Source organism: Martes martes, assembly GCF_963455335.1.
Source record: "Martes martes genome assembly, chromosome: 1".
NCBI lineage: Eukaryota > Metazoa > Chordata > Mammalia > Carnivora > Mustelidae > Martes > Martes martes.
In genome coordinates, this window is record NC_137888.1 from 200078461 (window position 1) to 200095400 (window position 16940).

General features: G+C 48.9%; 1 protein-coding gene across 1 annotated transcript; it reads left to right on the forward strand.

Moving 5' to 3' along the window:
- Positions 1-1221: 1221 nt before the first annotated feature.
- ELP6 (elongator acetyltransferase complex subunit 6) lies at positions 1222-12874 on the forward strand. Its single transcript, XM_080824870.1, has 7 exons — positions 1222-1403; positions 2924-3002; positions 4399-4469; positions 6730-6848; positions 8463-8664; positions 10393-10539; positions 11654-12874. Exons 1-7 carry the CDS (start codon positions 1350-1352, stop codon positions 11780-11782), a joined length of 801 nt encoding a protein of 266 aa, XP_080680996.1. The 5' UTR covers positions 1222-1349; the 3' UTR covers positions 11783-12874.
- Positions 12875-16940: the final 4066 nt, after the last annotated feature.

Below are 16940 nucleotides of genomic sequence, written 5' to 3' on the forward strand. Positions count from 1 at the left end.
CAGGGAGCCCGGTGTGGGGCTCGATCCCAGGACCCCAGGATCATGACCTGAGCCAAAGGCAGACATTTAAAGACCGAGCCACCCAGGCACCTAAAAATATTTCAATTATGAGTGTTTTAATATGAAAAAAAAAATGTAAGTGTACTGTTACCTCCTTTATCTATTTTACCCACCCCCCCAACCTCCCCATCCACATGTATCTTAACCTTGTGGTAAGCACTGGAAACCTTGCTCCTCTTTACAGTCCTGGCCAGATGTTGACCCCGTACACACAGCTATGCTCTGCTTCCAATCTATCGACAAACACCACTTCATTTAAATTTCACCTGAACTCCATCCTTTCCCAAATCCTGAAACAACTACCTTTCCTTTGCTCCCCGAGGTCCCAGGACTCTATGCTGGTATGCTACTTCTCTCCTTGCAATGAGTCAATAAATGTGATTTTGTCGAACTATAGGATTGTCCTTGGTGCTCTGAGGCTCACTGTGGTACAAGAGAACTATACATAGTAAGTTAGCTATAAATGCTATGGAAAAAAGAAAGCAGGGGAAAGGGGAAAGGACAGTTTGCAATTTAAACAGAATCGTCAGAGAAGGCCTCGAAGATTAGTGATATCTGAGCAAAGACCTGGAACAAGTGGGGGATTTTTAAAATCTTCTGAGTGTCTGGGAGAACAGCATTCCAGGAGGGAGGCACAGTTGGTGCAAAAGTCGTGAGTGGCAGCATGCAAGGTGTGCTCCGATCACATTTTCATAGTGAGCCTACCTAGATAACCTCTTTAATTCCTAACCTATCCTTACCCCACCGTTACTCCCTTACCCAGCTTCTGCTTTTTTTTTCCCCCAAGAACTTTTCCATACACAATTCCGTGATTATTACGTTTGTTTTCTGCTTTGCGAGAAAGCGCGGGCCTCCCCACCCATCCCGCTCCCTAAGTAGCCTGAACTTGGAGACTTGGGGGACACACAGCAGGAGCTCGACAGGTACGGGTGGAGGGGCGGACTGTACTGTCCCGAGGCCCGGGGCTGGGAAGAGAGCGAGGCCAAGGGAAGGCAGAAGAGACACGTCGCGCAGGTACTCGGGGACCACCGCCTGGCGGGCGGATCCTCAAGAAGTCACCGGAGGACCTGCGCCCCCGCCCCTACCCCAGCCGGAAGCGCACCATCGCGCGTGCGCCGGCAGCGCCCAGGTCCAGGCGCCTGCCTGATTGGCTGCGGCGGCGCCAGGAAGCGGTGTTGCGCGTGCGCGCTTCCGCCGCGCGGGCCCGAGTGGTGTGCAGCTCTTTGGTCTCCATCGTCCCCGCCGCAGCCCGGACTCCCGGTCTGGGACAGTTGTGTCCGGAGCTCGGGATGTTCCCAGAACTCAATAACCTTCTCAACACCACCCCTGACAGGGCGGAGCAGGTAAAACGCCGCGCGGCGGGAAGGGGGCGGGTCCCGGAGCGTGGCGGACGACCGCATCCCCGGATGAAGCGCACGTGGATTCTTGGGAAAGATGCGACGTCCGCGGGCACCGAGGCGCCTGGGAGTTGTAGTCCGGGGAGGGCCGACAGGGGACCTGGGCTCGGCGCGGGCGCTTACGGAGGCTGGGCGTCCCTCAAAGTGCCCTGGAAGCTTGGTTGCCTCTGCATTGGCTTACGTTCCCAGACCTGTACCCGGGGGCCCTGTGCGTGGTCACTGGCTCCCGGCGCCCAGAGGAGGAGGTTGTCTGAGAGTCGGGAGTTTGATTCTCCCCGTTCCCCAGCAGACTAGCTTCTCATTCGCACTGAGTTTCTCTCTCTGTCCCAGCGGCATTGTGCAGGTCTCAGTGAACGCTGCTCCTTTTCCTCCTCATGGTCTTGAGTCCTGCTCTTCCGAGTTGCTCTCAGCCAGCGTAGGCTTCTGTCAAGTCGGCCTGGGGCACGACAGCTCCGCCACTTTGTTTTCTCCGTACTCCGGGGCATCCCGAAATTTTTCACATTTTAGCCCGGGCCTGCCTTCTTCCGGGAACCCAACCTGATTTGTTTTACAAACTCTGTCCTCCCAAGAAAATGGAAAGCTCCACCAGGCAGCCAAGACACCATGTGTACCAGTCGGACCTTTTTATGAACCTGTGGTGTCAGTTGCCCAAGCCTGCAGATGGCACTGGCGACCTTCCTAGTTACCTCGGGCACCTCCAGAGTGCTCAGCCCAGGGCGGGAGTGGAGGAATGGGGGGTCAGAGTGGACACCAGGAAATGACGGCACTGGAGGTAACCCTTAAGGTCTGATAGTGCAATTTTTCAAGTTTTATAAGTGAAAGAAGACTCACAACATGAAAGTGTCCTATCAGATACCATTTGATCCCAGCCTCCCCTTTGACAGGGAACTAGAGGTGGCTGGAGCAAGGCAGCCAGCCCCTGTGGAGTCCCTCTTTAGATATAGTCTTTTCCAGGACTTTCCATGACCAGAGCTCTCATCCAGGGCCACTGGGATGAGAACCTTGTTACTGGAGGTCTGCCAACTGCTACTTCTCCCCTCTCCCCCACCCTATTGGTCAGAATTGGTATCAGAATTAGAAATAGGAATTAAGTTGGATCAGATTAGTTTTTTGAACGCCCGTTCCCATCTTGGCAGGCTGTGATTTTTATTGGATTCTGACAGTAAAAGCTTCTTTTGTTCAGGATCTTGTTCTCCCCAGGACTGGTCCCTGAGGTACCATGGTGAATGAGGAAGATGAGGCACTTCATTCTGTTTGCCTTGGAGAAGTAGAAGCCGAGATATGCTTACCTATAACAAGTGATTTAATCAATCACTTTAAGCAATCACTTCAAGTATTGTTTCTTTGCCTTGTTTTGACTTATTTCCTTCTTTTTGGTGATCCATGTGTGTGTCTCTGTGCGTGTAAGATACTGACCTCTTTCCAGGGAGTCTAATTCACCTTTTTGTGTTCCTCTTAACTTTTAGGGGAAACTGACTCTACTCTGTGATGCCAAGACAGACGGCAGCTTCCTTGTGCACCACTTTCTCTCCTTCTACCTCAAAGGTACAGGATTCATTGATGTTGTAGAAAAAGAAACCTAAGGTAAAACGCAATGGGAATAGTATTAACCAACCAGGGCTTTGGTGTTTGGGTAGCCAGATGGCTGTTTATTAGGTCATAGGTTACTTGACCGTCTTGCTCCCTGCCCATCCTCCCAAAGGGTGGTACGTGCTCTCTGTATCCATGTCGTATCTTCTCTTCTCCACCAACAGTGTGTGCAGTCTCACAGAGACTCTTGTGGCCTCCTGATTTAGTTGCTCCTTGGTCCTTGTGTACTTGAGGTCCTTGGGCCCTGGATCCATTGACAAGTTGCTTCCTAAAGAACATAGGGAGGGAAACTGTAGGGCCACTGCAATTTATAGACAGAAGCAGATTAGAAGAAGAAAACAGCCGATGAAAAAGAGACTCATTTATCAACTGATTGCTTCTTGAGCCCCTGCTGAGCCAGGCCAGGATAGAGGGTAGACGTTTGGCACTCTTAGCTGTAATAATTTACAGCTTTGAAAATTGTTTTCTTTTCCAGATGATGTTATCGTCAGCACTGAAAGAGCAAGAGAATCTACAGATAAATTATTAGAACTAATTGTGTTCTGTAAGGTAGCTAGGGCCTCTTTGTGTTCCTCTTATAACTTCTTGGATATAAGACCAGTTTTTTAAAAAATCAGTTGTATTTCTGTATGCCAACAGTAAACAGAAAATTTTATTTATTTATTTATTTATTTTTAAATATTTTATTTATTTATTTTTCAAGGAGAGATTGGAGAGCACAAGCATAAGCAGGGGGAGTGGCAGGCAGAGGGAGAAGCGGGCTCCTTGCTGAGCAAGGAACCTGATGTAGGACTCGACCCCAGGACCCTGGGATCAAGACCTGAGTCAAAGGCAGACTCCTAACCGACTAAGCCACCCACGCGTCTCAAATAATGTTTTTTAAAAATCACAGTTGGATGAGGCACCTGGGTGGCTCAGTGGGTTAGGCCTCTGCCTTCAGCTCAGGTCATGATCTTGGGGTCCTAGGATCGAACCCCACATCGTGCTCTCTGCTCAGTGGGGAGCCTGCTTCCCCCTCTCTCTCTGCCTGCCTCTCTGCCTACTTATGATCATTCTCTCTATCAAATAAATAAAAATCTTAAAAAAAAAAACCACCATTGGTTTACAATAGAACAAAGTAAGGTATACCTAGTAGTACATGGAACAGAATTACATCTCAGGTTCGATGAAATAAGACATTATTATCATATATGAGAAAATGTGCATCTTAGAATGAAATTGGGTATGTCATATTGCAAGGCCTTGAGTCTGTCTAGACCTGCCCCAGTGCTTTTGTATCCAGAAGTGTGAACTGTATGAGAGTGATTGTAAGTGAAGACTTCACTAAAAATCTGTTTGTTTTGTTTTCTAGCTAATTGTAAAGTCTGCTTTGTGGCACTCGTCCAGTCCTTCAGTCACTACAATATCGTGGGAAGGAAGCTGGTAAATATTGTAGACCTCTGAGGTGCAGTCCCTGAGTATGTGGGTCACGCCGGTGTGAGTGGGGCCAAGGCTGGTGTCCCCTCTCTGGGTTGTAGAGAACTTAGCAAGAGAGTGACTAAGGAAATCACAGGGTACTGAACCCCTTATCTGAAGGGCTAAGGCAGCATCTCTTCCTGTTTTATTAATTTAGTTTATAGAACCACATCTGTTGTTAATCCAATGCAGCTCTACTGACTCTGGACCAGTTACGATTTTCTCTTTCTCAGTGTGGGCTTTAATCTTAGTTTTGCTGAGTTGGAGATCACAGCTTAGTCTACCACCAAACCGAGTGCCTCCTACTCTCTAAGTTTAGAGCTTACATCTCCCCAGATGCGGGGAGAGGTGCTTTGGTCACCTGTTCCTTATCTCATCTTGGCCTGTCCTTCATCTTAATCGGTGCAGGCAGGCAAGAATAAGATGGCCAAGAGGCTAGTGAACTTTCTGGCCTAGCCTAGGCCATCATCCCTGACCTGTGACCGGGGGGGCTTACTGTTTTGTGTTTTTGTTTTTGTTTTTGGTCTTGTTTCATTTTTAGTAGGCCCGCCTCAGTGAGGGAAAGAAGCAGGCCACTCATTAGCAGTGATGTATTGAAATGTCAGTTTTCCTCTTGGCCCACGTCACTATGATGGGGAGAAACAAATGAGAGGATGAGAGGAGGGTAGACTCTTTCCCATCCTCTGCAGAGAAGGAAGAAGTTCCTTTGTTAGAGGTCAGAGCATGAGCTCAGAGAGAGCAGTCATGTTAAGAACACGTTACGTTCCATGTCTGTGAAGCATGTCTCTGTGACCCAGCATCTGTGTTTCTGGATGAGAAATCAGTGTTCGCTCATGTCCAGATTGGCACCTTTGAGTCGTCGTCGACACAGCAGGACTGGCACACACAGCCTTGGGCACGTGGAGGGCTGGAGTGTGAGCCTCCATACTCTGGGTGTGTTACTGAACTGCTGTTAGCGGAACGGTAATGAGCGAGAGCAAAGATGACGAGCAGGAGTCTTTCTGTCTGCCAGGGGTCACTGTGGGGCTGATGGCGCTGCCCAGTGGAGGACACAGGGATGTGAATGAACACTTGAGACTTGGCCTAGGGGCATGAGGAGTCTAGAGAGTTCCATGTGACCTGTTTCTGCACAGATAGAGCAGCGGGCTGCCTATCTAGATTGTATCTATCTTTGGGAGTTTGTCGAAATGCAGATCGTTGGGCGCTGCCCGCAGATCTTCTGGTTCTGGAAGTCTGGAGTGGCGCTTTGGGATCTGCCTTATAATCGGGGGACTCAAGAGCTTCTCAGTCGGCTAGGTCATGAAGAGCCCTATTGAGAAGTTCTGGTCTAGGGGCCCCTGGATGGCTCAGTCCAAAGAGCATGCGACTCTTGATCTTGAGATCATGAGTTTGAGCCCCATATCGAGTGTAGAGATTATTTTTAAAAATAAATAAATAAACTTAAAAAAAAAAAAAAGGCCTGAACTAGAGAAGGGGTTGACCCATCTGTTTATGAATTGTGTGTGGCTGCCCTCACTCTACAGAGCTGAGGAGTAACAGCACAGATCGTGGCCTGCGAAGCCTATCTTGCCCTTCGCAGAGAAACATTGTCCACCTGCGAACTAGTGCGTCAGGAGTTCGTGTCGCCCTAGCTCTCGTGGGAGTGCCGCCTCTGAAGAAGAGGGAGAAGGAGAGCCTGCTGCTGATGAGATCGTCCTCTGTGGCTCGGTCAGGGAGCTATATCACTGAGAACTTCAGAGCCCCACTGAGGTCCTGTGCCGCTGAGGCGCACCTGACAGGGTTTGTGAGGTCCAGAGCCAACGTCTGGCCCTTTCTTCTGCAGCCAGCGTTTTTCAGACCTTGGTCATTCTCCCACCATTTTACTGTCATTATTATCGTTTCTAAATGTGCTTAACTTGGTAAATATGTACATTTGAAGAGTTTATGATACACTTCACGATACTATTGCAAATTAAAGCCAAGTATTGAGCCGTCATGCAAACGGACGTGTAAGCAAAATGTTAGTTCTTTGCGAAGTGACCATTAAATATAAAGGCAGACCTGAGCACAGTGGGGCTAGTGGGATGGGAACACCCAGAGGAAAGAAGGCATGGGCCCCAACCGAAGATGGGCAGGTGCACGGTTACGGGGCTTAGAATGTGTCCTGTGCCCTCTTGTGAGCTGGAGTCTGGCTGCTGGGGTGGGTTCGCCTGCAAGGCACCGTGATTCACTCTCCCGTGTTGTTTAGGGTGTCAGCCTGACTGCAGCCCGGGAATGTGGGCAGCTTGTGTTCCTCGAGGGACTTAAGTCTTCGGTGGATGTCTTCTTCCGGTCTCAGGCAGAGCCACACCCCCTGCAGTTCCTCAGGTCAGTCAGCCCGCAGCCCTGCCCAGAAGTACCCACTGGGTGGGGGACCCAGATCAGGCTTGCCCTGTGATTCCTTGTCCCTGGCATGTGGCGTGTGAGTCGATGGAGCTGGCTCCAGAAGGCAGACGCTTCCCTGGTGTTGTGGCTTCATCAGACAGCCCTTGGCTCATGGGCCTCATGGGCCAGAGGGCGTATGGCTGACCCAAAAGCTATAGAAAGCATTATTTGCTGGGAGTTTGGCAGAACAGTATGTTTTTTCCAGCCCTGGCTCAGAGCCCTAGCACACACCTTTGTTCTGTTTTTGGCTCGATGTACAGGGCTCAGCAAAGTACGGCCTGTGGGTCAGCTACCTGTTTTTGTAGATAAAGTTTTTTTTTTTTTAAATATATATTTATTTATTTATTTGAGAGAGAGAGATCACAAGTAGGCAGAGAGGCAGGCGGGGGGCGGGGGGAGGGGAAGCAGGCTCCCTGCTGAGCAGAGAGCCTGATGCGGGGCTCGATCCCAGGACCCTGAGATCATGACCTAAGCCAAAGGCAGAGGCTTAACCCACTGAGCCAACCAGGTACCCCTGTAGATAAAGTTTTATTAGGATAGCTGCATTCCCTTGTTTGCATATTGTCCTGGCTGTTTTGCACTCCAGCGGCAGGGCTAAGTTGTTGAGACAGAGACCATAGGACCCACAAGCCTCAAATTTTACTGTTGGCCCTTTAAGAAAAAATCTGTTGATCCTGGGTTTGCTATTCTGAGACTGGTTTTCCTGTTTCTTGTCCTTTATGAGTGTCAGACGTAAACACAGCTCTGTGTAGCCCCCCAACGTGGCTGCTCTCCTTTGCTCCACAAGAGAGTCCCTGCGGGAGCTCTCCCCGCCTCCCACAAGACTGGGCCTTATGCAGTGGCTGGAAGGCGGTGTAGAGTCAGAAGGCCCCGTGCCCCGACCCTGTGCGTGTGATCTTGCACGTAGCCTTTACCATCTCCGAACCTGGGTGTCTTCGTCTGAGCGACGGGCCTGGTTACACTTCACCCCCAGGCTGTGGGAAGTTGCTGTCCTTGCTGTTAGCGGAGCTCAGACCTGGGGTGTGGGCTGGTGCCTAGGCCTTGTGCTCTGGTGCTTTTTGAGCCTCTGTTGCTGGGAGGTGGCCGCCCAGGGTAGTCACTGGGGAGGCTTATTCAGAAACAGGAGGAATCTGTTCGGTACACAAACAGCCCTTAGACCTTGGTCCCTCACCGCTAGGTCACCTGAATTGCTGTTTAGCTTTTTGTCCCCATGATGGCCTCCCGGGAAGGCTTCTCCTGCCTGCCTAATCCAGGTTAATCTTCCGATGCTTTAGCTGTTAGGTGGAGGGGTGGCATGGTGTCTCTTGAGGGTCAGGGAGGCTGTTTATTTTGTGTCCCCCGGTGCTTTGTACCTCCTAGGCCTCAAGGAATGTTTGAAGCACAGCTCGCTCGTGTACGCATGCATACCTTTTCTTTCCAACCAAATCAGGAACCCCTTCGGCCAAGGCCTGCGATCCAGTTCTTGGCCTCCTCCCAGCCCGTTCCTGTGAGGCTGCTCGGTCCCAGTAAACATTCGTAGAGAGAGAACTCTCTGATGCGCCGTGCTTGATGTTCCAGGGAGGCTGATGCGGGGAACCTGCAGCCCCTGTATGAGTTTGTCCGAGAGGCTCTGAAGCCCCTGGAGGACGGACAGGCCGCATGGAGGTACCCGGTCCTGCTGGTGGACGACCTCAGTGTGCTGCTGAGCCTGGGCCTGGGGGCAGTGGCTGTGTTGGACTTCATGCACTACTGCAGAGTTGCCGTGTGCTGGGAACAAAAGGTATTGATCGGCCTGCTCTCTGTGCTCCCGCCTCTGACCTCCATGGGCCCAGGCGGGTCCACACCTCCCTTGCTTGCAGTGCTCTTTCTTGTGGATTCGCCTTGGGGTTTGGCTTTATGCTGGTAGGCCCAGAAATCTTTTGGTCTGCCATCCTCCACTCCCCTACTTGCCACTGCTAAAAAATAAAGGCCTCCAAATGAAAAGGTTGACTGGTACTGTCTTGACGATAGTCAGTCGTGTGTGGTACTACAGTAGTCCTAGCTCTGGCACACATTGCCTCGTGTCCTGAGAGAAGTCATTGTCACTCTGCATGGGATTTGAAGATCAGTTGAGGTATAAGCTGCTGTAAAAACATTGTGAGATGTGATGCAAGTATAGGATATAACTGTTAGTGTCAAATGATGAGGCAAAAATGGGGATTTTGCCGACACAGAGCCATGGGAGTAGACCCATCTATACGATATAGGAATGGCTTCGGTGCCTGCCTCACGGGAACCCAATGGCAGGAGTTTAGTGATACGAAGCTTGCAACACACCCACACAGCATCTGGCCCCCGGCGACTGTTCTTTAGCATGTGATGGTGCCCCTGGCAGGAGCCTGTGGCCCTCAGTGCCGTGGTCAGGCTGTGGTGCTGGGCAGAGGTTGGGGTGAGCTAGTGGAGTCAGCTGGGGCTGCATGTTCCCCGCAAGGCATGTTGAACCCTCCTGTGCAAGGGCCTGCCTGGCAGCTAGGCTCGGGGGAACTCCAGGGGCCACGGGGCTGCAGTCATGGGGCCGGGAGCTGGGCGACAGAGAGAATGGGAGGAGGAGGGAACAGAAACGGTGTGGAGGGAGTGATCAGCCACACGGAGGCAGGCATACTGCCTGCAGCTTAGCTTGTTCTGTGGCCTGCTGCTACCCTCGTTTTGTAAAAATACCTCTTTCAGTTGAAAAAGTAAAACTTGAGAATAGTTTAAGAAAGAAAAAAGTAAATAGCACAAAGAGTGGTACAAAGTAGCAGTCTCTTTCCGCATGTGGATATCTTTCCCGAGAGTCTGTGCAATTGTGAACGTGTTTTATGTAGTGTGTGTCTGTGTTTTTCTTCACGTCGCTGGTCACCTGCCATGCCATTTCATATCACATCTGTATCTTGGTGTCCGTTGCCTAAGAACAGAACACTCAGGTCTGCTTTCTTCTTTTTAATGACTGGACAGTGTGCCTCTGAAAGGACTTACAGGGTATCCCCTTCAGCGGGTCAACCTCCCCCTGTGGTTCTGGTTGGCCAACTCCTACCTGCCCTTCTGCCTCTGCTCATGTGCGTCCATCTCCTGACCCTCTCCCCTGGGCCAGATAGGATGCCTCTTCCTGGGCTCCCTCAGTCCCCCATGCTGCCTTTTCTCCTGGCCTGTGTCCTGTGTTGTCTCCAGGCCTACACCACTGCCCTCTGATCCCCACTGTGGTCTGGCACGTGCTGAGCATTCAGGAGCCGCAGACTGGAAGAACGGGAGCCTGGCGGAAAGGTGGTACTTTCTGCTAACATGGAGGACCACAGGCCAAGCTGAGCTTGGTTTAAGAGGGACTGAGCTGGTTGTATGTGCTCGCGAGGCTGGAATTAGGGTCTTGGAGCATAAGCAGGCATCCTTCCTAGCCACAGCAGTAGCGTGCAGAGGATTGGAGGCCCTGAAACCCCAGTGCCCCCTGATGGCCCTGCCTGGAGGAGCAGCTTCTCAACTTGACTCTCTGTTGCAGGGAAACATCGTGGCCCTGGTACACGACAGTGGAGACGCCGAGGATGAGGAGAGTGACATCCTCTTGAATGGCCTTAGTCACCAGAGCCACCTGATCCTGCGGGCCGAGGGCCTGGCTACGGGCTTCTGCAGGGATGTGCACGGACAGGTGTGCAGGGGCTCATGGGGCACAAGTTGCTGCTTCTGTGCCTGAGCCGAGACCTTACGTGGGATGGTGTCAGGCCCTAGGGGTTGTTAGGTTGGGGCGTTCCTTCGGGTACAAGGGAAACTTCAGGAGTTGTGTGAATGCAAAATAGAGTCTGCTCCAGATGGGGCTAGCCTCGTGCAGCAGTGCATGTTTTCCACAGTGGTCCCATTTGTGCCCGAGGTAGGACTTCTAAAAAGGAAACCGCCATCTGGAGCAGAATTCTGCTGTCCAGCAGCGGAAGGCCTCTGCAGGGCCACAGCAGGCTTGGTATACTCGGCAGTGCTGCTCCTTTTAAACTACAGACCTGGGAGGACCATACCCATGGCTGGGGTTGCTGCCGCCCCCGCTGCTGCCTCTGACCAGAATGTTTGAGAACTCGAGCAGAAGCTTAGAGTCCTGTCTTGGGAAGGAGGTCAGGTTCTACCCCCACCCAAGGGGTTCTCTGCCTTCTAGAACTTCTCTCTCGGAATATCCCCCAAAGCCCCTGCCACGGCTTCCAGGTTACCTTGACATTGACCACTCTTGACCCATTAAGCATGGGTGAGAGTTTTGGCCCAGAGTTAGAAAAGAAAACAAAAGGGCAAGCCCAGGGATGCTGTGTTGGTGGCGCCTGTGTGCACCGTGTGAAGAAAGGGTTCAGAGGGGGTTCTCTGAGGCCAGGCCCCCGGAGCGTTCTCACATGCCTAGCATTGAGACATCATCAGAATAAACTTCTAGCCTTCCTGAGCCTGATTGAATGTACTGACTCTCACGAGTTGATTTTCAGAATCAGTGTAGCCAACAAAACCACACACAGAAAAAAGACCGAAAGAGAACATAAAAGCACTTAAGCGGTTTTTCCCTGGATGGCTGTTTTTCTTTTTCCATCTCTTACACATTTTCTGTAACGAGCAGATACCACTCCTAGACCGAAGGGTTAGTTTTAGTCAGCTGGTAATAAGCTTTGTTTCCGAAGTGGGTCGCATGGCTGCGTGGCAGGTGACTGGGACCCCCTAGAGGCCTCAGTCGCAGGTGATGGAGGAGGCAGGGACGTGGGAGCTCTGCTTTTCTTTCATTCTTCTCCTTGTCCCTGTAGCTGAGGATCCTCTGGCGGACACCATCACAGCCTACAGCCCAGCGGGACCGGAGCCTCACTTACCAGTACAAGATACAGGACAAAAGTGTGTCCTTTTTTGCCAAAGGAATGTCTCCTGCTGTTCTGTGACCTGACTGAGGAGCACATGGAACGACCTTGGACCATTTTCAGATGTGAAAGATAGAGCGATGGGTCAGAATGGACCTGTACACCTTTGAAGTGGCATTTCAGCCTGGACCGGCAGCCCCATCGCGGTGCCGGGCAGTGGAATGGGGCCGTGATGGATGCCCTCGTTCCCCTGGGCCCTGGGCAGAAGATGCAGAGGGAGTGGTAACCTGGCCTCTGCGGAGAGAGACGCCACTTGTCGAACCCGGGTGAAAGTGGTGCTGGGAGCCTTCCCTTAAATACACTTTTGCCTCAACCGCCCGTTTTTGGCCGTTGTGCCTTTCAGACCCAGAGTGGGTATGAATGTGTCAGCTAGGAGATGATCCCGGGTGGCAGGCACCCAAGGGATGCCGTGGGTAGTCGTGGCTGGCATGAGGAGAGCCCCATATCTTGGCTTCCTCGTGATGGGCTGTCTCATTTCATTTTTACCTGCGTCCTGCAGAGGTATTTGCCGTTCAGTCGGGTAAGAAAACCAGCTTAAAGAGGCTTGGCAGCGCATTCAAGGCTGGAGAGCAGCTATAGGCACCAGAACCTGACTGAAGTCCGCACTTGCTGACCGAGCCTCCCAGAAACCAGGGGCAGGCTCCCCACTCGGTTCACGGCTTCACTCCCTCCTGGTTCTGGGGTCCCTGGCACGTGATGCTTCCTGGCTTGGTGAGAGGGGTAAGGAGTGTCTTGCTTCCAGGAGGGATGGGGCCTTGGCAAGTTGCTGCCTCCCTCACCTGTGAAGACCAAAAAGGTGAGCTCTAGCCCCAGTGTCCCATAGATGCCACACACCGCCTGTCAGTCAAGATCGGCTCAGGGTAGACCCCAGGGGCATTTCCTTAAAGTGGGTACATTTTTATTGTATGCAGATTATACCGCAATGAATTTGATTTTAAAAATAAATAAAATGAGGGGCACCTGGGTGGCTCAGTGGGTTAAAGCCTCTGCCTTTGGCTCCGGTCATGATCTCAGGGTCCTGGGATCGAGCCCCGCATCGGGCTCTCCGCTCAGCGGGGAGCCTGCTTCCCCCTCTCTCTCTGCCTCCCTCTCTGCCTACTTGTGATCTCTGTCAAATAAATAAAATAAAATAAAAGATTTTAAAAAATAAAAATAAAAAAATAAAAATAAATAAAATGAAACAAGAACACTGCTCTTCAGGGACTGAGGAAATTTATATCCGTTTTTAAAATTTCACTTCTCACATTTCTTATTTTTTGTAAAAGGGAACAATTCATTACTCCTCCCTTCAAGTCATACCATTGTGTTGGTTATCCTACTGATAACCAGTAATAGTAGCTGCTTTTCTTCCCAAAATATCACAGACCTGATAGAATATTTGAAAATTATGGCTATTGAAGAATCTAATGATTCTTTTATGAATACTCTTCAGTATTAATACCAGCTTCATCTGACCTACAGTTCTGAATGGGCATGGCACCCCGAATCATTTTTTATATGAATGTTGTTATTCTGTTTTTTCACTTAATTTACAATTTAAATTCACAAATTTACTTAATTCACTTAGTTAATTTGTAAATTAATTAAGTTTTTTATATAAGATTTTATTTATTCATTTGAGAGAGAGAGAGGGAGCACAAGTCGAGGGGAGGGGTGGAGGGAGAGGGAGAAGCAGACTCCCCACTTAGCAGGGAGCCCGACTCGGGCCTCTGTCCCAGGACCCCAGGATCATGACCTGAGCCAAAGGTAGATGCTTAACTGACAGAGCCACCCAGGTGTCCCTGAGTTCACTATATTTTAATGTTTAATGGTTATTGAGCATTTTATGGTGTCATTATTCTAATTTGCTCAGCTATTCTCTGAGGGTAGGTTCTGGGATTTGTAATTATAAATTGTGTTACAAATACTCTTTTATTATTTTTAATCTCATTAGAGATGTTATTTTGGGGGTATCTGGGTGCTCAATTGGTTAAGCGTCTGCCTTCAACTCAGGTCATGATGCCAGGGTCTTGGGATCAAGCCCCACATCGGGCTCCCTGCTCAGTGGCAAGTCTGCTGCTCCCTTTCCTTCTGCCCTTCCCCACTGCTTGTACTTTATCTCTACCCTCTTCAAATAAATAAAATCTTTAAAAAAAAATTATATTGGGCACCTGGGTGGCTCAGTGGGTTAAGCCTCTGCCTTCAGCTCAGGTAGTGATCTCGGGGTCCTGGGATCGAGTCCCACATCGGGCTCTCTGCTTGGCAGGGAGCCTGCTTCCTCTCCTTTCTCTCTCTCCCTCTGCCTACTTGTGATCTCTCTGTCAAATAAGTAAATAAAATCTTTTTTAAAAAATTATAAAGATTTTGTTTTTAAGCAGTCTCTATCCCCAACATGGGGCTCGAACTCAAAACCCTGAGATTGAGAGTCACATGCTCCACCAACTGAGCCAGGCAGGTTGCCCTAGGAATTTTATATGCTATACCTATTTGAAGGTGGGGCAAATACTTGTTTCCTGAGAACATTCATACAGTCGTTCAACAAATATTAAGCACCTTCTATATGGCAGGCTGCTGTAGGCACTGAGGGTATGACCATGACAAAGCAGGTCCCTGCCTGCAAGAAATTGAGAAGTAATCTTTGTAGAGTTAGACTGTGCTAAGTGCTATGAATAAAACAGGAAGGGGCACTTGGCTGGCTCTGTTGAAAGAGCATGTGACTCTTGATCTCAGGGTTGTGAGTTCAAGCCCCACACTGGGTGTAGAGATTACTAAAAAGAAAATGAACTTTAAAAAATAAAAAAAAAGAGCAGGGGGAAGGGGCCTATGAAAGTGAGGGATGATGAAATTTTAGTCTTCTCCCTGAAGTGGAGTTTTTTAATTAAAGCATGGATTGGGGCACCTGGATGGTTCAGTTGGTAGAACATGTGACTCTTGGCTTCCAGTTGTGAGTTCAAGCCTCATGGTGGGCGTGGAGCCGACCTAATTAAAAAGGCAAAACAAAACATGGACCAGCACTCACGTGGTATCATATTGTCCTTCAGAATGATGGAGCCAGTTAACAGTGATCTACAAGTTTTCCTCCACCAACACTGGGTTTAACTTATCTTTTACTAGTTCAATAGTTGTGTAGAGTTGTGTGAAAATGGACACTTCTTTAACTAGGCTGATTTTCTCTCTCTATTTTCCCATGTGTGGAGAATGTATTCCTCACCCTTAATCACTTATCAATTAGAATCTGGGGTCAACCTTGTTTTATCCATTCCTTGTAATATTTTGGAAAGGATTTTATCATTTGTTCATGTATGTATTTTTCTACTTTTAAAAACACTTTATATTCAGAAAGATTTGTTTTCTGTTCCAATATGCATTAGTTCAAGAAATATTTGTGGACTACCAGTTTTATTTAAGGGACCATTAAGATAAAGACAGTCCTAAAGGCACCTGCTGTGCTCTGATGGGAGCTAGGAAACAGGCGTCTAAGTAATGTGACCCAGAGGAGAAGATGTTGAGGGCTATCAAAACAACTCAAGTAATGGACGGTGACAGGCTGATCGTCACAGGAAAGAGCGATTATTTCCTCGTCACTTTTTTGCTTTTGTTGAGGGAGCAGAGAATTGGGGAAGAAGTTATGGAGGCAATACTTTTTGAACAAGACCTTGGAATTACTCCTGTTTTGTCTCTGATGGTACCTTAGTTCTTCAGGATTTGGGAGTGGTATTTTCCTTCCCGAGTGGGATGAAGGTGCTGTGCTTCGTTGTTGTTGTTGTTGTTGTTTCTAGCTTAAAATAATTTTAAAAAATATCCTTCAAGTTAACTGATTTAGACTTTGCTACAGTATTGGGGCGCCTGGGTGGCTCAGTGGGTTAAAGCCTCTGCATTCAGCTCCGGTTGTGATCCCAGCATCCTGGGATCGAGCCTGCCATCGGACTCTCTGCTCAACAGGGAGCCTGCTTCCCCTCTCTCTCTGCCTGCCTCTCTGCTAACTTGTGATCTCTGTCCGTCAAATAAACAAAATCTTAAAAAAAAAAAAAAAAAGGAATTTGCTACAGTATTATAATTTGTCTCCATGCTAACTAAATAGCCCAACAGTATTTACTGAAAAGTAGTAATCCTTTTTCATTACGTAGTTTAGGTTTATTTATACGTAAAGTTCTTAAAATTGAGCTTTTCTGAAATTTGTTTTTACCAGGTATTGAAATGTTAGTATATGTCTGCTCTCAAGAGCCTTTATTAAAAGGGTACCAGCCCCACTTATTTATCCAGATGAATTTCACCAGCATGGTATCAAACTCTGTAAAGTATCCTTCAAGGATATTTTGTTCTCATTTTTAAAATTGCAGTTGTATCATTTTATTTAAAAAATTAGTGAAGAAATTAATACTCTCTTATTAAGTGCTTTTTATTATTGGAAAAGAAATGATCTGGTTTTATAGAGTTTTTTAGGTTTTTTGTTTTGTTTTAAGTAGGCTCCACACCCGCATGGAGCCCAACATGGGGCCTGAACCCATGATTCTGAGATCAAGACCTGAGAAGGGCTGGATGCCTAACCAACTGAGCCACCCAAGTGCCCCCAATTTTGTGGATTTTTCTATGGTGTCTTTGACATAGGGATGTAGTTGACTTTTTTTTTTAAGATTTTATTTATTTATTTAAAAAGATATTTTATTTATTTATTTGACAGACAGAGATCACAAGTAGGCAGAGAGGCAGGCAGAGAGAGAGGGAAGCAGGCTCCCCGCTGAGCAGAGAGCCCGATGCAGGGCTCGATCCCAGGACCCCGGGACCATGACCTGAGCCGAAGGCAGAGACTTTAACCCACTGAGCCACCGAGGCGCCCCAAGATTTTATTTATTTATTTGACAGAGAAATCACAAGGAGGCAGAGAGGCAGGCAGAGGGGGAGGGGGAGGCAGGCTCCCTGCTGAGCAGAGAGCCAGACATGGGGCGATGCGGGGCTGGATCCCAGGACCCTGAGACCATGACCTGAGCTGAAGGCAGACGCTTAACCCACTGAGCCACCCAGGTGCCCCCGTAGTTGACTTTTTAAAAGGTATAACTTATTTTAGTTTTTCTAAACTAATCTCTAATTGAGATTCCTGAATTTTTAGATATTTTTTCGTGTTTTCCTTTTTTCAGATATTAACATCTGCAAATAATGCCAACCTTGCTTATTTTTCCTTTAAATAGGGAAAAATTTTTTT